Here is a 21,876-nt window from a genome sequence, read left to right on the forward strand (position 1 = left end):
GACCCAACGCAGCCAAAAATAAAAATTAATTAATTAATTAAAAAAATAATAATTCTGCTATAAACATTTGTGTATAAGTTTTTGCGTAAACATGTTTCTCCTGGATATATACCTAGGAATGGAATACTGGGTCATCTGGTAACTCTTATGTTTAACTGAGGAAATGCCAGACTGTTTCCAAAGTGACTGCACCATTTACGTTTTCATAGCAGTGTAGGAGAGTTCCAATTTCTCCACATCCTCAATACTGTTTATCTGATTGATTTTAGTATCCTAATGGGTGTGAAGTAGTAGCTCACTGTGGTTTTTATGTGCATTTCCCTGATAACATCTTGCATCCTTCATTTGCCTACTGGCTATTTGCATATCTTCCTTGGAAAATATCTATTCAGATCCTTTGCCTTTCAACTGGGTTTCTTTTTGTTAATGAGTTGTATTAAGAATCGTGTCTGTTTAGTGATTTTTATAGTTCTTTATATATCATGGATATAAATTCTTTGATATTTTATGTGGTACCAATATGTTCTCCCATTATGGATCTACAGTTGACCCTTGACCAACACCGGTCTGAACTCTGTGGTCCATTTATACTTGGATTTTTTTTCAATACATACTGCAATACTACATGATCACAGTTGTTTGAATCTATAGATGCGGAACTGTGGATATGAAGGGACTGTAAAGTTATATGTGGATTTTCGACTGCACAGGGGGTCAGTGCCCCAGACCGCTCGCTGTTCAAGGGTCAACTGTACTCTTAGAACTTTGTGATGCCTTTTTACGAAAATAAGTTCCTAATTTCAATATTGCTAAGTGTGTCAAACTTTATGGATGGTGTTTGTGACTTAAGAACTATCTTTCCCAAAGCCAACTTCATATTTCCTATATTTTTATAGTCATAAAAATACTTCCCTATTTTATTTTCTACAGAACTACAAACACTAAAAACTTGGTAGTGTTGCTTTGTACATTTAGGTAAAAACTTCACTGGAGTTGATTTTTCTATATGATATGGAATAGGGATCCAATCTCGTTTTGTTCCTATATGAATACCCTATCATCCCATCACCATTTATTAAAAAGGCTATCCTTTTCCTCCCATGTTCAGCAGGACCAGCCACTACACTCTTAACCTCTCCATCTCCCTGTAAAATAAAAGTAGACTAAAATCAGCGTTCTCAATCTGAAAGATTTTGTTAAAATCCAGATTTCTAAATCTCATCACAAACTGGGGGTGGGAGAATGGCAGATGGGCTGGAGGATCACACTAGGACCCTGGATTTATAATAGGTTCCTTGGCTAATGCATATGCAGCCAACCTGGCTCGTGCCAACAGATGGACACTGTGGGGAATCACTGGAAATGGGTTCCATGGTTCCTTCTAGCTTTAAGATCCCTTACTTTTTTACAAAGTCTCTGGGCTACTTGTTTCTTCCATACCATTCAGGAATATGTGTAAAAGTCTTATCAAAAAGAAATACAACACATATCAAATTCTAAAAACTACATGATTTTATTTATAAAATTCAACATATTGCCTACTATTGCCCATGTCCATTTAAGTATTCCTCAGTTACAGCTCTCATTTTTCAAAATAAAGATCTTTGAGAATATACTCAGGTAGAGCAAAGTATACTAAATATTTTATTAACTTCATATCCCATGGACATCAATTGCTAACACTATGGAAAAAGGGTTAATATAAAATAGTACAAAAGCATTACAGACAATAGCTTATCAATACTATCTTCATTCCATTAGTGGAATTTACTCATGTAGTTACCTTTATTCTTGAAATTATTTCATTTACAAAACGATTATTCTTTGCTATCACCTCAGCTTTCAGCTGTTTTAACTTCATTACGATGTTTTCTTCTGACATTTCAGTAAAGGGCACTTGCTTCACCTTGGATAAAAACTCTTCAATAATTTTTTTCACCTTGCTGAAAAACATGTGAACGTTCCATTAGTCTTTAAAATGACTTTTCTAAAAGTCACATTAATAGTAATGAATTGTCCCATTATAATTTCAATCTAAACACTCCACCCAATATTTAAACAACATTCTTTAAATTTTAAGTGTGCACCATCTAGAATTTACAGCAAAGCCCTTAGTTGACTCTATTTCTTCATAGCAAGTCGTTTAAAGGGTATTTATAAATATATTTTCAGCTGCTAATGCCAAAGAAACTGAATATTTTAGTAGTTCCCAAATCCCTCAGCTTTTATAACTGATGTATAAACTTAACCTTCTGGGGGAAAAAGAACTCAAGGTTTACAAATACTATAAGGTATAAACAGTCACTGAAAATTTAATACTCATACACACATGGGGTGTTTCTTCTTTGTTTATTTTACTGCCTAGTTATTGCCATTCTAAAGAACGTGGTTATTACTTGCTATGTGACCCGTGGGCTAATTCCTTAACACACATTCCTCATCCGTAAAATGGGGACAATAATATTACCAACCACACAGGGCTGTTATGAGAATTAAAGAGTTAAAGAGTGTAAAGTGCTAAGAACAGTGCCTGGCAAAGGACATAATGTTTATTACTGCATGTGAAGCTGAACTAAAAAGTCTGCTTTTTACCAGGGAGCCAGTTAGTAATATGTACCTTAGAGGTGAAAGGTAGATAATCCAAATGATAAGATAGAGAAGAAACACATCTCTATTAAATAACAAGTGCCTCTTTCTCCCAAAAAATAAAATCTAGATTGAGTAACATGGATAATTCTGTTATATGTCTCCCTTAGCTTAAAATTTTTTAAAAATTCATTGTAATTAATATTATCAAAAGTATATGACTTCTATTCTAATTGGGAATCATTTACATAAAGGAGCCTACCTAATCCTGGATCATGGATAGCTGTGGGGGTGATACCAAGACCGTTTCATATCCAGGATGGCAACCTTCCCTACTTAAAACTATTAACAAGTTATAATACATATCTCCTGCTTGTATAGGTACAACAGATAAAACCTTATCTTTTAAGCCCCCAAACCATACACATCATCTATTATTGTAACATCATCTATCCTTCAAGTAAGAACAATAAAAAATTCACCTGGTAAAAGCTAACAATGTGACAAGAAGTTGTCACAATGCATAATCACAGTAAATGCTGCCAGGACCTAGATGTAAATTAAGATTCTTTTATTTTCGTTATTACAGAAAACTAATAATCCTTTAATTTTTAAAAAATCCACTGGGCATATGCTTATACCTTTCTGTGTGAACATCTAAATTTCACCCACCACTCAGAAGGCCTAACATAAGATCCACTGCTCCCACAAGAACTGAAACATCCTGCCCGCAGAGAGCTTTCCTGAGTAAACATTTGTCATAATTCTCTATGACATGCTCACTATTACTACCTCCCCAACTAGTTTCTACACAACTGGAGGGCAGCAACTGTGTTCATTTCTTCATCGTCTTAGCTAAGCACTGAGTAAATATGTAATTTAACTGAACTCGATCTATTTGTTTATAAGTAATCAAAGATGTGCATAGACCTCTATAACTCCTTTGAATTATGTATTTTAACCTACACTAATATTCTTATCCTCCTGCTTTTGAAATCTGGTACTTGAAGTGCTATCTTTCAATTGTGCAGATGTGTGCAGTGGTGAAACCAAAATGATACAGATGGATTCTTTACTGTGCAAAGAAATGTTAAGTGGAAACCAATAATGAATGATCAATAAGCAAACATTAGAATCATATAGGAAAAAAATAACTACAAAAATAATTTGACAAACCTCTCTTTCCAGATAGCACCTCTTTGCTGCTGGTTCCATTTCATCATATTCTTGTGGTTTCCCAATATTCTGAAACTCCTCTAGTTCCAGGGCTTTCTGTTTAGCACACTCTATTACATGCCTGGGGAAATTAGCAAGCTCGGCAACGTGAATCCCAAAACTCTGATCACAGACACCTGTAAGAAATTTGAGGCGTGTGAGGGGCAGGGTAGGAAGAGAACCTGTAAGAAATTTGAGGAGTGTGAGGGGCAGGGTAGGAAGAGACAGCAATTTATGCAAATGGAACTTACTTTCTCACTTTGTCATTAGGAAACGTAATTTGTATTATTTCAAATACATTAGCCAAGTGTTTCACAGTAACTTAAAGAAATTTTACTTAAGCCTCCAGTGAAAAGTGATTATGACTTGGCACACAGTGCTGTATTTTATCCTCGACAAATGTAGTAGGAAAAGTAAAAATAGCAGATAAAAGGCTTGACAGACAGTCCTCAAGAGCCTAGACAATTATCTGAATCTGAAGAAAAATTAATCAACACAATATCTCTGAGGTTTTCTCATTTCATAAGGGAGGAACTAAAGTACTGTGAAAAAACAAAAAGATAAATGTAAAGTGTCACTAATTAGGAGGAGTATTTAATTCAAAATGTATTTCAAATGACAATGAAATTTTTGACCCAAATCTAGTCTAGTAAATTTTTAGACTAGGTATGTTAACTTCACCCACATTTGCAGAAAATAAACTGACTTAAGACATTCCTTCCAAATGTTAAATACCAGTGACGCTCACAGTGTTATCATGGAGCTCCCATTTCTGCCTCAACCGTAAATTTTCCTTTAGCCTAGTTATGTATCCCATGCATTCTGGAGCTGGATATTTTGCACAGCTTAGAGAAACAAAAATAAAATAGAAGCAAGTGTTTGATAAACATCCGCAGTGAAGGAGGAACCTGTTCCTATCTTCCCCAAACTTCACCTGGTCTTTTTTAATACTTTGAACCCATTTCTTTATCACACAAAACACCTTTTAAAAGCAAAACCTCAACATCATGCTAAATGCCATGTCCAACCAAGAGTATCTATATTCTCTATCAACAACAACAATGCAAACAGTAACTCAGAAGGATTCCTAAGAAGCATAAGCAACGAAGAATCAAAAACAATCTCATTTATGTGCAACCAACTGATGCAGAAAAATGCATTCATGGAAAATCAGAGAGCCATCTGAAAAAGCTATTCTGATGATTGGTGAAATGTTAAAGCAATAAAAACTTTACAGTATGTTAATCTCATCAACGCAGTCACCTGATTAGCTGCCAGGTCCACTAATGACAAACTTTTCTCAAAGGATGGAATGCCAACAAATAAGTCATTCCTTACCTGATAACTACTAACAATTTCAAGATTTCTGGAAACCCCAGCTTTAAATGAACCTGTTATATAACACATTCTTAAAAATATAATCAGATAATTATGACAGTTTATTAAACAGTAACAGCTAGAGCCTCAGAACTGCAAAGCTTATTGTTACTATCAAGTAGCTAATTTGACAAGAAAACATGCTGCCATGGGAGGTAGGACAAAACCCCTGTGAGGATGTTCAAAAGTGCAGATCATTCTTTCTGTGACTGTTTTAAAATGAGTGGTTCTACTATGAGACATAGAAACAGAGATAACGTACCACGTCCCTGTCCCCAGACTGTAAATTAAGAGGTAAATGTGTTCTGTAAAAACATCAATAATTCATCCTAATGCAGAATAAGGCAATTACTAATGATTCCAAGGATAGGAACACCGAATTTACAGTACACCAGTGGTATGCACTCACCTTTCTTCACCTGATAAAGCATAGTTAAGGTCTCTTCAGTAGTTAGTGCTGTGACATGTAGATTATTAACAGTTGGTATCTGATTGGCCAAGGCAGTAAGTTCATGAAAATGGGTTGCAAACATGCAAAAAGCACGGATCCTTGTTGCAATGTACTCTGATATAGCCCACGCTAACCCAAATCCGTCATAGGTAGAGGTTCCTCTTCCCAATTCATCTATGATTATTAAAGAATCTTTGGTTGCAGACCTGAAACACATAATTACACGAAAATTTCCCATGATATAGCATGTGGTAATGCACACAACAAATTAAGGCAATACAATGGGAAAGATGTGCCACAAATGTAACAGATTATCTTAATATATACAAAAATTCAATAAGGTCAATGAAAAGCACTAAAACTTCAGTAAGAAAATGGGCATGGACATGAACAAACAACTGACATAAGAGGAAACAAATGGTGAATAAATATTTTTTAAATTACCAATCTCATTAGCTGTAATCTAAGAATTTCCAAATAAAGCAGCTATCATTCATTTCTTAACAATCAAATCAGTCAAGATTAAAAAAAATAACACCACAAGAAGATGGGACAAGAGTGTGGTGACACGAACACTCACATACACGGCTGGTGGTCACGTGAATCTGTGTGCCTGCCGCAGCCCTACCAACACCAGATATTAGCATTTTATTTTCTCTTTAACCAAATGCAAGGATGGGGAACTTTTTTTTTTAATTAGAGAATTTGACAGTTCTTCATGTGCTTATTGGTCATTTCCTTCTTTCTCCATGAAATGCCACTGACACCTTTTGCTTATTTCTTTAATTTTTTAAGTTATGCATATTAACTTATTGACTAATTACTGAACATCTGTATTGCTTTTATAATTCCCCACAAACAATAATCAAAGCATAATTTATTAAGGATCTACTATATGCAAAGTACTTTAGAAGACTCCAAGAAACAGAAGGCATAGCCTCCCTGTCTTCAAAGAAGCTCCTAAAAATGAAATAAAGACAAGAGATTTCATAAACTCTAAAATTAAAAGCTAATAAATTACAGGCATGTCAGAGTTCGAAGAAACACCCATGACCTTAGTTAGGCACGTGTGACAAGGAAAGTCATCAGAGAAGTGGATTTCTGTCATTACGGGCCTGTAAAGATTAGAAAGGACTTGGGTAAACAGCAGGGAAGGACCATTCCGGGTAGTGTGAACAGCATAAGCAAAAGCATGGCAGTGGGGAGATTCATAAGGTGAACAACTACCAGAAACCTTAAGAAGACAACATTAAAAATCAAAGAAGCTTTCCACAACTATCGCCAGTCACCCTTTCAAGATAATATAAAGTGCATAAAGCTCACAGGAAAACTATTAAACTAGATAAAAGATCACAGATGTTTTATAGATGAACCTGCAAATTTACTTTTCAAAGGACAGAGACATCCATTTCCATTTTCAGGAGACTGGGAAATGAACTCACCTGAGAATAGAAGCAGTTTCTAACATTTCAGCCATGAATGTGGAGACTCCTTTCAACTGACTGTCACCAGCACCTACCCGGGCCAAGATGCAGTCCACCATGGACACTTCTGCTGACTCACATGGCACAAAACACCCAATCTGGGCCATGAGAACTACCACCCCAGTCTGGCGAATATATGTTGATTTACCTCCCATGTTGGGACCTACAAAACATCATATCAACAAGCAAGATTATTAACTTATTTGTGCTACTAATAAATTGAATATTACTCCTAAATTGCACATTGGTGACTAATTACCTAGGTCATGTGATATGACATACAAGAAGCAGACAGGCTGCCCAAAGGCATGAACAAAGGTCCTGCCTTATACTAGTCCCTGAAACAATGTTATTTTCTCTTCAGACAAACCTATGCTGTGCCCTTCTTCAAGAGGACCCATGAAAAACATATCCTACCTATAATTTGACTATGGTCTAGAAAGAACATACCACTTCCCCACAGCTCACAAAGCTGCCTGCAGGATAATTTTATGATATTCAGAAAAGCAGTACCTAACTAATTAACTAAACACTATAATTCATTAATAAATGCATCTATCAGAGAATGAATCAGTATGATCAAATCCTTCAAATCAAGTAAATTCCACAATAAAACCCAAAGACATGACCTTACTTTTGGAAAATGTGCAATTTACCAATTAATGGTGTTAGATTATATGAACAACTTGAAAATCCATTTGGGGAAATAAAATACAATCATTGACTGTTTCCCAAACACATTTGCCCGAAGACTCCTATCACCCCTGTACCCTAACACTTTTATTTTCTAGAATCTCGTTAAGATCTCTCAAAACCCTTTAGTTTGAGACAAGCTACCTTAGTCTATACACAAGTCTACTTTTTTCGAGTTTCACATGAATACAGTATCATGTCTTTTAAAGAACTGCTACCCTAAGCTGAGGTCATTCCAGCACCTAATTCTGCTTGACTTTCAATGACCTCACTATTGAAAGGTCTGGCCCAAAGGTAAGCTTGGAGGATGAAGAGATGTTCATTTTTAAATGAACTGAACCCCTGGAAGAGAAGTTTCATTCTGTTCATATATATTCATTCATTCATTCATATATTATTAATATACTACTAACTAGAATGAACAACATTCTTTTTCTAACATCAAGGACTAGGATTTTCTTCATCAACTTGAAATATATTTCCACTCCAACATAATAAATGGGAAACATTACCCGCAAAAAGCCCATAAACTAGGTTTTTTACCAGTAATGATGTGGAACATCTGTTTATCTTTTTCAAAGTGAACATCATTAGGAATAAATGCAACTTCATCTTGAACTTCAACACAAGCATGTCTGGATGCTTTCAGTATAATTCTCCCTTGTCCTTTCTCCAAAATGACCGGCCGTACATATGGAACAGGTGCTCCATTGGACACATGAGCAAAGCTTACAACAGCATCTAGCTGAGCTAACACATCATTGAGTGTCTGCATCGGTTCTACATAGCCTATATAAAAACAGAAAAGGTACACAGGAACACTGGATAAGAAAAAACACATATAAGCAGCTGTAAGAATAAATTCAACCCTCCTCCATTTGGGAATTCAAAAACCATTTCCTAATTTATATAGTTTTTAAAAACAGAGGTTTGCCATAACTAAACATGAAAGGAACACCTAAAACTTAACATGAGGTTAAAATGTGTTGTCACATTTTCCCTTACTATGAACAGATTTCAAAAATAGAGTATGATGCCCTCCCTTACCAAAATCCATTAAAATATAAAAGTGCATAGCTGCTTGGACTTCCCTGGTGGTGCAGTGGTTAAGAAGCCGCCTGCCAACGCAGGGGACATCGTTCAATCCCTGGTCCAGGAAGATCCCACATGCTGTGGAGCAACTAAGCCCGTGCGCCACAACTACTGAAGGCGGCGTGCCTAGAGCCCGTGCTCCGCAACAAGAGAAGCCACCGCAACGAGAAGGCTGTACACTGCAACGAAGAGTAGCCCACAGCTCATGGCAACTAGAGAAACCCGCACGCAGCAAAAGTTAACATCACCAATGATACGGCAAAAGACATCATGTGCCCCTTAATATGAATCCACAGACAACGGTAACGTCTGCGTATTCCAGACAAAACTGTATCACCTGAAAACAATCATGAGGAAACATCAGACAAACTCAAACTGAGAAATGTTCTACAAAATAAATGGCCTGTTCTCAAAAAAAAAAAAAAAAAAAAAGAAGAGTGCATAGCTGCTTATATAAGGAAATGAGGTAGAGGTTAAAAAAAAAAAACTAACAAGAAAAAGCTTCTGTGGAAAAGCTTTCATGATATACTGATAAGGTAAGAAAAGCAGGGTGCAGTGATATGTGAGGCACATTTCTAAATTTTAAGAGTCTGAAACCAGGAATGGCATTTCACAATTATCCTAAGATACCTGCAAACACAAGGTAATAAGATATAATGTGACTGTCAAGATTGTTACTTGAGGTTTTTTTTTCCCATGCAGTTAAATTTTAGCATAAATTTAGTTCCATAATTGTCTCTTAAAACACTTTCAACACTCCACTAGAGCAGTAAAACTAAAAGCTATTACATACATTAAACAGTCCCTGACACATGCTAGGCAAAGCATGATTAGGCAATAAAAATGGTCAAAATTTTCAGAATAGATTCTAAAATTTTAATAGGTTGGAGGGGCTGGTGTAACAGACACATGGGTCACACGGAACTATCACATGGACATCAATGTGTCAAAAGCTTCAAAAGACAATCAAGAGAACACTGTTTAATTTTAGAAAAATACAACATTATGAGTTTAATCAAATGGCAGGAAATCTGACTCATCTCTGATTCCCTTGTTCCCCACAAAAGTGATATATTTTTTGAAAATAAAAATTAACTTATGAATGGCCAAAAACAAATAATTCTTACTGTTTCACCACTTTTAAATTTATTCCTGTTTTACCTAACATATTAAAAAAAGGGGGGGAGGGGGAGACTTCATCATACTACCCTACCATATAGCAATAGGAACCTGTGAGAATTACTTAAATATTAGTGGAGTACTTACATAATTACTTTAACTCATAAAATTTCTAACATACCAACAAGAACAGGTTTATAATAAAAGAAAACCAAAAGCCTCTTAATCGAGAGTCTATATTTGGTATCTCACAACACCTGGCTCTTCACAGCATCACCTTTTCTGGTTTAAGAGCAAGATAAATTACAAAAATGATCTGTTACATTTTTAATAAAGATAATTTATAATGTGTATATTAGACCAAGAAGAGGTTTCATTTAAATTCAAGGTGACTCCAAATACAAAACCTTCAATTTAAATGTTAAAATCTAGCAGCTTGAACCTACTAGGTATTTAATGAATATTAGTTAATATTATTTTGGGGGAAGACTCCCAGTTTGAATATATGTAGTGTTTTTTAGGGTCCTTACAAATGCAATCTAGGCTAGGAACATAATTCAACTAGAAGATTACCATGCTACAGCAATCTGATACCACCAAGCAAAAATGTAACCTTTACAAATCTCATTCATCTCAACACAAATATATAAATTACACTAAAACCCTTTAAAAGTTTTATGTTTCTTTCTGACTTACTATAAAAATTCATAATAATAAAACAATTTACAGAATTATACATGCTTATACTTTTTAAATGACTTATTACCCCTAAATAATCCAGCACACATAACCTGAGAACAAGGACATCTTCCTACTTAATCACTATACACACCCAAGAAATGTGACACCAATATCATAGTATCTCATATTAAACTTTGCCAATTTGTCCCAATAGTGTCCTTTATAGCTAGTCCCCAGTTCCAACCCCTAGTACTGGATCCAATCAAGGATCATCCTCTGCCTTTGACTGTTCTGTCACTTTAAGTATCCTTTAATCTGGAACAGAACCTGCCCATTCCTTCTTTGCTTCCATGACACTGACATTTTTAAAGAGTGCAGGCCTTAAAAAGTATGTCCCACAATCTAAATTTATCCAATTTTTTTTCTTCTTGTTACTATTCAGGTTCAACATATTTTTCAAGACTACTACAGGTATACCTTGGAGATATTGCAGTTTCAGTTCCAGACCACGGCAATAAAGGGAATATCACAATAAAGCAACACACAAATGTTCTGGTTTCACAGTGCACATAAAAGTTACGTTTACACTATACTGTAGTCTATAAGCGTGCAATAACAAAAAATGTATATACCTTAAATTAAAAAATACTTTATTGCTAAAAAAATGCTAACCATCATTTGACAAGGTAGGTTGCCACAAACCTTCGACATTTAATGTATTGGTTCTATTAAATTTACCTGAAGAAATATTGACAATTTCTTTAACAATGGCATCCTGGGCGTCCTCATATTCGGTTTTATTTTTGGTATACTCCTCATTGAGAGAAGTCAATTTACTGCAAATCAAGATAATGGTATTATTAAAAATACTAAAACATCTACTGGAGGTAATGTGCACTATATAAAATATATCCAAAGTATTATCCTATAAAGCATCAAAACAATTAAAATCGAAATATCAGTAGAAAATGGGCAACTCATTAGGGGCGAATGTGGCTGGAATTCAGTGTATTAACATTCATGCTGTTTGGAATGGCCCGTTGGCACCAACAGTATTCTTGCTATAACAATTATTTCCTTGAGTAAAATTCTGGTCTGTGACCTTTTCTAAAATATTTAAATGGAACCTAAAAAATAAAACAAATGAATGTATACAGCAAAACAGAAACAGACACAGATATAGAAAACAAACTAGTGGTTACCAGTGGGGAGAGGGGGAAATTAGGGGTATAGGGTTAAGAGATAGAAACTACTATGTATAAAATAGATAAGGCAACAAGGATATATTGTACAGCACAGGGAATATAGCCATTATCTCGTAATAACTTTTAATGGAGTATAAACTATAAAAATAATGAATCACTATGCTGTATTCCTGAAACTAATATAATACTGTAAATCAGCTATACTTGGATTAAAAAATAAATAACACACACCCCCCCACACACAGTTTCTCTCATTACTGTAGGAAACAGTCTTTGATACTGAAAGTTGTCAAAGTAAGGTAAATGTTTTGAAAACAATCTTATTGAGCAATTTAAAGAGTAAATGAAAATTAAAGGTTGAAATAAAAATTGCTGAAGATGAGAATAGAGAGAAAAAATATTCACTGGTATCAAAGGAAGGGAATGAAATTAAAAACAAAAAGACAAGATGAGGGGGGTCACAGAGGATACGAGAAAGAGGGGGAAGTACTTAACAGAAGGAGGAGGGTATTAGTCAATCAAGGCAATAATTGTGAACATGATGGAACCAGCCAATGCCATAACATGCACATACAGCTCAAGAACAGTACATTGGCACAAAAAGACTATGAAACAGGCAACTGGAAAGAATTAAAGGAAGAAAAGAAAGAAGCAAAGACATTATAAAAGTGAGACTGCTGTGTGATGGGAAGAGCTGACAGAGAGAAAAGAAGAGGTGGGCAGGAATCAGATTGTACAGGTTATAGTAAACATTTAATTTTTTTCTGTCTCCAGACACTGGAGGTTTTTAAGAAGGACAATTATATGATCTCAGAGTCAGATCCATAGCAAGCAATCTGTTGACAAAAAGCAATGAATGAATGAACGAAAGAATTTTTCACAACTTTTGGAACCACTGTGGTCAGTTCAACCTCTATATATATTTTGGCTTAGATAGAACTTTTGGAGTGTTATAATCATCTTCCAGTCACCCATTGGTTAGTTATAACATATATAAATTTCTTGAATCAGGGATATAGTGTGATTGAGAAACAGCAACTAATAAATTTGGCAACAGAAGATCCAGGTTTGGTATCTATTGTTACTAGCTGTCCAATCCTGGGGAACTGGAGTTTCAGTTTCTCCATCTAAAAAGTGAGAGAACTGTAAGCTGTCCTATTTATCTCAGAGAGTTGTTATGAGAAACAAACTAAACAGACCGACTGTTTTCATTACTAGGTTGTCTGAATGCCTAGAAGAACGTCTGCATATAACAGACACTCAAAACACTTACTAAATAAATGGATAAAAGAGGATCATATATACAAAAGTTAGCTGTAAATACTAAGAATATTCAGGAGAGTGGAGTAAGGCTGGCCATAAGTTCTAGAACAATACAGAAGAGAAAGGATAAATGCCCTCCCTCTACCAGTCACAAAAGATTTATTTTTAAATAATTCTTTTTTCACCCATGAATAATCTGCCTCAGGAACTTCCTAACATCAGCAAGAGAAAACGCAGAAAAAAACTGGTAAGATTTTTTTACAACATGGAACACATTTTTTTTTTTTAAAAAAAAAGCTGTAGTCTAATGAATGGCCTTATTAAGGCTGGTAGACATCTCCCTAAACTAAATGATACATCCAACTGATACACCAGAAGAATTTAATTGATCAAGGTTAACAAAGTTTTCTTAGAAAAAATAAATGTGAAAATAACTAACAAAGATATGAAGGGGAACTAACTCTAATAGATATGGAAACATAAAATAAATGTAATACAATGTATTTCATACTGATAAAAGGATGGTAAGAGACATACATGGAAGAATAATCTTAAAAATAGACCCAAAGTGCCATTTCAGTCAATGAGGAAAAAATGAATTATTTAACAAGTGGTGTTGGGATATCTGACCAACCTCTTGTAAGGGAAAAAAAGCTTCAATCTTATCTTATGCCTTATATCAATTAACAATAAATACGGTAAAACTTCCTTATCATAGAACATTCACATTTCATCAGAGAATAGTTTCATGGGACTAGTAAAGACTTAATTTAACATAGGCTTACAAACCTGTTGGTAAATTTAACACCATTCTTCTGGATATCTACTGTACTGAAGTTTTTATTATTACGAAGGACTTTTTCTTCCTTGCATGTTACGCGAAAATAATATCCAAATTGTGTGCTGGAATCCAGTTTAATCTGTTTGCCAGGATCCAAGCCTTCATGATCAGGAAAAAAAGAAAAAGTATGTCATAGATATCTACAGCCATTTTCAATGTAAGTGTTTAAAATACTTAAATCTAAATAGTGAAAAATACACTTTTATTACATGACAGCATACTGGAAATTATTAATATTATCCAACTGGGAAAGATGCACATCCTACTTCACGTACTTCACTCAAAAAACTACATGAAAATACTTAAATCCCCTTATTAATGTTAGCTTCTGATGCGGAGGCCTTTCTAGGTAAACCCAACCAAGGCTTCAGAGCACCAGCAGTGGGTAGCACACACTGTTCTAAGATGCTGTGGGCATGAGGGTAGATAAGAAATGGTCATTGTCCTTGAGGAGTTCTGCTGAGGGTTCTTCAGTTAACCAAAGCATTTCTCTGGAACTAATATAGAGTATAATTAAAGAAAACAAATATACTTTCCAAACAAAAACTTGAGACTCTGACAATGAAGCCCTAGAAAAACTAGGACATATACTTTGTGTTAAATGTAGGAAGCTTCACAAAACAAGCAATGATCAATCAGCTAGACTTTATGCATCTAAGATTTTTGAGTTTTTATGTTTGTCCTGTCCTCATAATCTCATTCATCATTGTGATTTTTAGACCCCAAACCAGAAGAGAGAGATAGTATCTACAAACTTATTTGCTAAAGCATGACTATGGAAGGTTAGAAGCAGCAAACAACTAAAGACAGACCTCACTTGACCAGGGAGGAAAGAGACATAGAGAGAACATGGAGAGATCTATGAAATGAGGAGGGTAAATTTCAATATCCTTCAAGGCAAAGATTCTTAAATCTAGGATCCAGTTCATATAAAGACTCTCCAAGGAAACTATTTGCAAAAATTTTTATATATGTTGGTATGGGCATATACAAGAGTATTACTGCTCTGAGGGGTCTTCTAATATGCTGAGATTTGTTTGTTCAACATACATGTGAGAGATGCTCAGAACAAAGAGGTTTATAAATTCAGAGCAAAAGAGAACAAAACAGTGTGAGACTAATTAGGGAACTGATAATCTAGGGAATTCAAATCTAATAATTTTTTTAAGTTGGTATTAATGAAGTGCTTGGGAACCCCAAAGCCAAATCAATGAACTATTCCTAGTAGAATTAGGCTTATAGAGGAGGTAACATTTAAAACAGGTCTTATTTAAAAGACACGATGCAAGGGCATGTAGGGTGATTTGTCTGGCAGGAACGTGGGGTCATCCTGGGATTAGGGAAATTAGTAAAAGAAGAATCTGAAGGGGAGGCCAGGCTCCAGATGTAAAGAACCCTGTATGTAAACTTTATGTGACTGTAATTTTATTCAGTAGAAAAGGGGGCTGGCACTTTAAACAAGGAAGTGGCATGATCAATTGTTTCTTCTAGGAAAGCAATTCTGGCTCCAGTGTGGATACTATGTAGACAAAAGAATTATTCAAACCTCCAAGAACCCATTCTTACCTAGATCTCTAGCTGCACTTATTAATGTTGACTGCATCTTCTTTTCTAAGTCATCCATTATTTCTCTTAATTCACTCAAGTTAGGATCAAATGAAGGTTTTACAAGGAATTCATGGTTTTCCACCTAGAGACAGAACAAAGAGTAGCTAAATTTTATCAATGATGGGTAAAGATGGAAGTCATGAAAAGTATTTTGCTTATTTAATTTAAAATTCACTAATGTTTTGAATTAAGTGATTCACTATCCATAAGTTACTCAGTCACAACTATAAGGAGTTTCTACAATTTAACAGATATAAAGAGCTCTGTTTATTAGGAGCTTAGATCTCTAGATATAGAAAAATTATTCATATGAAACATAGTGCTGATAATTTTGTCCCTAACAGTATTCATTATTTTTATTTATATTTTTCCCTAAGCAATGTTTAAAGACTGTAACAGAATATGTAGTTTTTGCCCAAATCAATGATCCATCTTAGGAATCTCGAAAAGTTAGCTCTTGAAATCCCTTTTTGAAACAAAACAAAATGACTAAAACTTGAACAAAATTATGAAAGAATATTTTTTAAAAAGAATGAATCCTATCCTTATAGACATTAAGAACTATTGAAAAGACCTAATTTTATGTAAAAATATGAGTCAGTTTTCTAAAACAAGATTTTTAAAAATTCAATAAGTGAGATTGATACAAATTCCTCCCAATTACTATCCACTTAATCAGAGCACACCTTCTTCACATACCAAAATTGAACACCACGATAAGGAAATAAAATCACAATACAGAAAGCTAGCAAAAAAGAGAATAAAACATTTACCAAATAACTTTCTCAATTTAAACCAACAAAAGATTTAATTATATAATATACTAAAATTTAAAATTTCAAATAAACCTAATTTTTTAAAAGGCAAAAGATTTGTAAAAATAGCTTTGCAAAATATAAAAATGTAAAGGTTGACGTTTTCTTTTATAAAACGGCACTTGTGCGCATGTATGAGAAAAACATCAAGTCATTAAATGGGCAGGCATAAAAACATACAACTCACAGATGAGAAAATAAGTAGTAAACTAAAGCTACAGAAAACTGCTAAAGCTCCATAATAATAAAACACATGAATATTTAAGCAACCTTAAGATATTATTCTATAGCTATTTTTTTTAAGGAAAAAGAAAAAACCTATCACCAAATACTAATGAGGCTATAGTGAAATTGGTATACTCATTCATTTCTGGTGAGAATCTAAGTTGTTATAACCTTTAAAAAAGAAAAAGCAATATGAGACAAGACTCAGAGATATTTGTTATACTCTGACATAGCAATTCTACTCCTGGGAATTCAATCTAAGGAAATAATGCAACAGAAGCAAACAACACAGGGATGAATAAAATCTCTACAGATTTATCTGTTACAACAAGACCTGGAAATAACAGAACATCACAATATTTGCACAATCGTACATCACTAGAATATTATAGTTATTTAAACAAACAACGAAGATGATCTAGAAACAAGGACCAAGACTTATGATAATCCAAGGAAAAAAATAATGCTACAATGGTGGATTGACAGTGTTACAGAACTGCCTTCTTCCAATGAAACTTAAAGAGAAGTGAGGCTGAGCCAGGCTTAGTTCCTATCCTCACTCCCACCTTCCAGAAATCCTCTGGTGAGTCAACAAAACCCTGAGAAATCTCACTAATAATCCCAACCTGGAGAGTAGAAAGTTGAGGGGTGCCCTTACATTCTCCTTCTGCAGATGGGGGAATACTATTCTGAAAATGCTGCTGGGAGACCCCAGTGAAGCAAGGGAAAGTGATGACTGAGCTCTAACTTAGTAAACACTCTTAGGCCACACACCAAATGGAGTATCCTTCAGTAATGCCTTACTCCTCCCAAACAAGGGATAAGAAAATATACCACCCAACTAAGTGTTCTAACCTAGAACTGAGGTATTCTAACAAACACGACATAATGACCTCTACGAGTTGTCTTTCAGATTATCACCCACCTAGCTCCAGACACACACACACCCATTACACCAGACTACATAAAGGAAATGGAACAAAATAATCCCAGGCTTAGAACTCCAAAACGGGATAATGAAATCAAGAAACAAGATAAAAAGAATAAGGAAGGGAAGTTAGATCCTAGCAATAGCATTAAAATACAAATAAATACAACACAACAAAGAAGACGAGAGATACTGCTGAATCAAATTACCTGTACTGACATAGTAGAAAAGACTTGATATAATCAGAGAGAATTCACATGAAAGAGATTAATTAGAGAAAATAAGTATGGAAGATACTAGAAATCTTCAAAAACAAAAGCAAACACTCCACTATCCTAGAAATACTAGATAAAATATTATAAGCACTTTTTCAAATAAATGTGTAGTTGAGTTAGGGAAAACTATGTCTGAGCTCCTGCAAAGTGGAGAGTCCCCAGCATAGGGCAAGGCCGGGGGACCATGTTAAAAACCTACCTCATGAGATATGGTAACAATTAGGGAAACCTGCCTCTATCTGCCTGGGCGCCTGGAAAAGGGAAGGCGGGTGCAGAATCTCCTCTCTGACAATGTATGACTAAAAGCCAGCCTTTACTATATATAAAATAGATAACTAGTAAGAACCTACTGTCTAGCACAGGAAACTCTACTCAGTACTCTGTAATGACTTATATGGGAAAAGAATCTAACAAAGTGTGGATACATGTATTATGTATAACTGATTCACTTTGCTGTACAGCAGAAACACAACACTAGAAATCAACTATACTCCAATAAAAATTAATTTTAAATAAATAAATAAATAAAAGCCTGCCTTCACTGGGGTTGGGATTTCAAATGTCTGCTGTATGTCTTAGCAGTGAAAAAGGCTGCTGGGTGTGGCCATTTCTATTATCCCCTCCTTCTACAGTGACAGAACTGACAATTTTTCACAAGACACGTAACTACTAAGAACAAAGACTACATTTTCCAGCTTCGCTTGCAGCTGGTGTGGGCATATAACTAAATTCTGACCAACAGAATGTGAGCAGGAATGATGTGTATCATTTCCAGAATGTGTCCTCCTCTTCCCCTTTAGTCCTCTCCCATTGGCTGGAATAAAGATAAGGTAGTAAGCCATCCTGGACCTTGAAAATGAAGGCAACACCCTAAGGATGCTAGAGAAGTAAAGGAGGAGACAGGGTGCAGAGACAGTGGGGCTGCCCTGCCAGCCATGTGCTGCTATGCCCACACTGTCGTGACAGAAAATGAAACCCCTATTCCTGTTTAAGCCACTGTTATTTATTTATTTGAGGTTTCTTTTTCAACAGCTAAATCTTTGCCCTAACAAATGTAGAAAGTTACAGGCTGAGAAATTAACTTAAATGTGTTACTGGGTTAATTACATTTGTAGGGTATAAGGCAAAAGCAAAAGCAAATTTTATCTGAGAGGATATATGATTTGCCTGTATGATTTGCACAGAAGGAACCCAGATAAATGAGATATCACAATCTAAACATACATAACAGACAAGGAAACAAGCCACCACGAGTAAGAGAGTCAAAAAAAAAAAAAAAAAAAGCGGTAAGACTCAGCAGAAAGAAGACAAGGAGCAGATTTAAATCCAAGAAATTTTAGAGATGGAGTATTAAGAATGGGAATGGAACACATGAGCAAAGAACAAGATACCACTTTAAAAAAAAAAAAAAAGACTAGGCAGACTTAGAAATGAACCAAACAACTTCTATAAATGAAAAATATAATCATTAAAAAAAAAAACAAACCCGGGCTTCCCTGGTGGTGCAGTGGTTAAGAATCCGCCTGCCAATGCAGGGGACATGGGTTTGAGCCCTGGTTCAGGAACATCCCACATGCCGTGGAGCAACTAAGCCCCTGTGCCACAACTACTGAGCCTGTGCTCTAGAGCCTGCGCCACAACTACTGAGCCCACGTGCCGCAACTACTGAAGCCCACCTGCCTAGAGCCCGTGCTCCGCAACAAGAGAAGCCACCACAATGAGAAGCCTGTGCACAGCAACAAAGAGTAGCCCCTGCTCGTCACAACTAGAGAAAGTCCACGCGCAGCAACGAAGACCCAACACAGCCAAAAATAAATATAAATAAAATAAATAAATTTATTTTTAAAAAACCCAATGGGATTGTTAAACAACATATTAGAGCTGAAGAATTAGACCATCTGAAATAATCACAAAGAGAGAAGCACAGACACATGGCAGAAAAAGAATGCAAAAGTCTAACACATGTCTAATCATAGCTTTAGAAAAAAAGAGTAAAGAAACACAATAGTCAAAGAGGTAATGACTGATAATTTTCCAGAACTGATAAAAGACATAAATTCTCTGATTAAGAAAACACAGCAAATCCAAATAGGAAAAATAAAAAAGAAATCCACTTTTGGACCCAGTGTAGTAAAAGGAACCAATATCTGGGATCAAGACTTGTAAACAATAATAGTGCAAACCAAAGGACAATGCAACACAATCTTACAGGTACTAAGGAAAAGTAGCGGTCAACGTGGAATTGTACACTCAGATAAAATATCCTTCAAGAACAAGGGTGACACCAAGCGGGGGAAAGCGGGGGTTCGGGGGTAGGATGAATTGGGAGATTGGGATTGACATATATACACTAATATGTATAAAATAGATAACTAATAAGAACCTGCTGCATAGCACACGGAATTCTACTTCACTCCGCTGTACAGTAGAAACTAACACAACATTGTAAAAACAACTATACCCCAATAAAAAAAAGAACAAGGGTGACATACAGACATTTTCCAACAAACAAAATCTGACTAACAGACTCCCCCCACCAATAAAGGAACTCCTAAAGAATATCCAGGAAGAAGAAATGAACAGCAAAGAAAATGGTAAGCATATGGGCAAATCTTAACACTGACTATAGAGAAATCTAAGGGGTAAAAAAGATAGAACTAAAATATCAGCCAGTAATGAAGAAATATAATCTGACCTAAGGTATTCTAAGGTCCTAGTATTTTGTAGGAGAAGTAAGAAGATGCTGATAACGTTTTTGACTTTGATGAGTTATGTATACACATTTTTAAAAAAAATTTGTGAAGAACTTCAAACCAGTGCATGTGTGATAGGATAGAGGAGGAGCATAAGAAGAGGGAAAACGGGAATTTTTAAAACCCAATCAACATAAAATTAAGAAAGAACAGGTAAGGGGAACGAGGAACGATAAGAATCACAAAATAATTTGGTAGAAATAAATCCAAATTGCCACTTTAAAAAAAGAGATTATCAAATTAAACTTTTTTTTTTTTTGGCTGCTTTGGGTCTTTGTTGCTGTGTGCGGGATTTCTCTAGTCGCGGCGAGCCGGGCCACTCTTCCATGCGGTGCGCAGGCTTCTCACTGCGCTGGCTTCTCTTGTTGCAGAGCACAGGCTCCAGGCACGCGGGCTTCAGCAGCTGTGGCTCATGGGCCTAGTTGCTCCACGGCATGTGGGATCTTCCCGCACCAGGGACTGAACCCACTGCCAGGCAGATTCTTAACCACTGCACCACCAGAGAAGTCCCTATCAAATTAAAAATTTTTTTAATTTTTTAAAAATTTATTTACTTTATTTATTTATTTTTGGCTGTGTTGGGTCTTCGTTGCTGCCGCAGGCCCCCTCCAGTTGCAGTGAGCTGGGGCTACTCCTTGCTGAGGTGCACAGGCATCTCACCACGGTGGCCCCTCTTGTTGCAGCGTGCGGGCTTCAGTAGTTGTGGCACGTGGGCTCAGTAGTTGTGGCTCGTGGGCTCTAGAGTGCAGGCTCAGCAGTCGTGGCACACGGGCTTAGTTGCTCCGCGGCACGTGGGATCCTCCCAGACAAGGGCTCGAACCCGTGTCCCCTGCATTGGCAGGCGCATTCTCAACCACTGTGCTACCAGGGAAGCCCTCAAATTAAATTTTAAAATAAATAAAATCCAGTTATAAGTTTTACCTAAACCAAAAAGACTCACAAAGGATGCGAAAAGATATACCATGTAAAAAACAAAAAAGGACTCTGGCACTGCTTTCTTATTATCAGACAAAATAAATCTGAGGCAAAAAGCATTACATAATAATAGCATTACTATTATTTAAATATCCCTAAGAATGATAAAGGTTCAATTGCCCACACACACAAAATAAATGACAGCTCTGTGCCTTGAAAACATATGAAGCAAAAATGTATTGAATTTATGAAGATATCCACATTTCTCTCAGTAACTCAGCAGATTAAAATTAGCAAGTATCCAGACAATGTGAACAAAACAACTAAAGCTTTATCTAATGGACATATAG

General features: G+C 35.7%; 1 protein-coding gene across 2 annotated transcripts in view; it reads right to left on the bottom strand.

Moving 5' to 3' along the window:
* Positions 1-1,489: 1,489 nt before the first annotated feature.
* Positions 1,490-21,876, bottom strand: part of MSH2 (mutS homolog 2) — a 73,677-nt gene continuing 53,290 nt past the window's right edge. The window contains exons 9-17 of one of the 2 annotated variants that reach the window (XM_036874000.1): positions 15,574-15,697; positions 13,956-14,106; positions 11,437-11,534; positions 8,350-8,595; positions 7,072-7,276; positions 5,588-5,835; positions 3,763-3,938; positions 2,397-2,399; positions 1,490-1,939 (exon numbers count right to left, since the gene is read on the bottom strand). In XM_036874000.1, the coding sequence (XP_036729895.1) occupies positions 1,772-1,939; positions 2,397-2,399; positions 3,763-3,938; positions 5,588-5,835; positions 7,072-7,276; positions 8,350-8,595; positions 11,437-11,534; positions 13,956-14,106; positions 15,574-15,697 (1,419 nt within the window). In that variant the 3' untranslated portion in view covers positions 1,490-1,771. Of the gene's footprint in view, positions 1,944-2,396; positions 2,400-3,762; positions 3,939-5,587; positions 5,836-7,071; positions 7,277-8,349; positions 8,596-11,436; positions 11,535-13,955; positions 14,107-15,573; positions 15,698-21,876 lie in introns of both variants that reach the window. The other variant, XM_036873999.1, reaches the window with a different exon arrangement.

The sequence above is a fragment of the Balaenoptera musculus genome, chromosome 13 (genome assembly GCF_009873245.2).
Source record: "Balaenoptera musculus isolate JJ_BM4_2016_0621 chromosome 13, mBalMus1.pri.v3, whole genome shotgun sequence".
Taxonomy (NCBI): domain Eukaryota; kingdom Metazoa; phylum Chordata; class Mammalia; order Artiodactyla; family Balaenopteridae; genus Balaenoptera; species Balaenoptera musculus.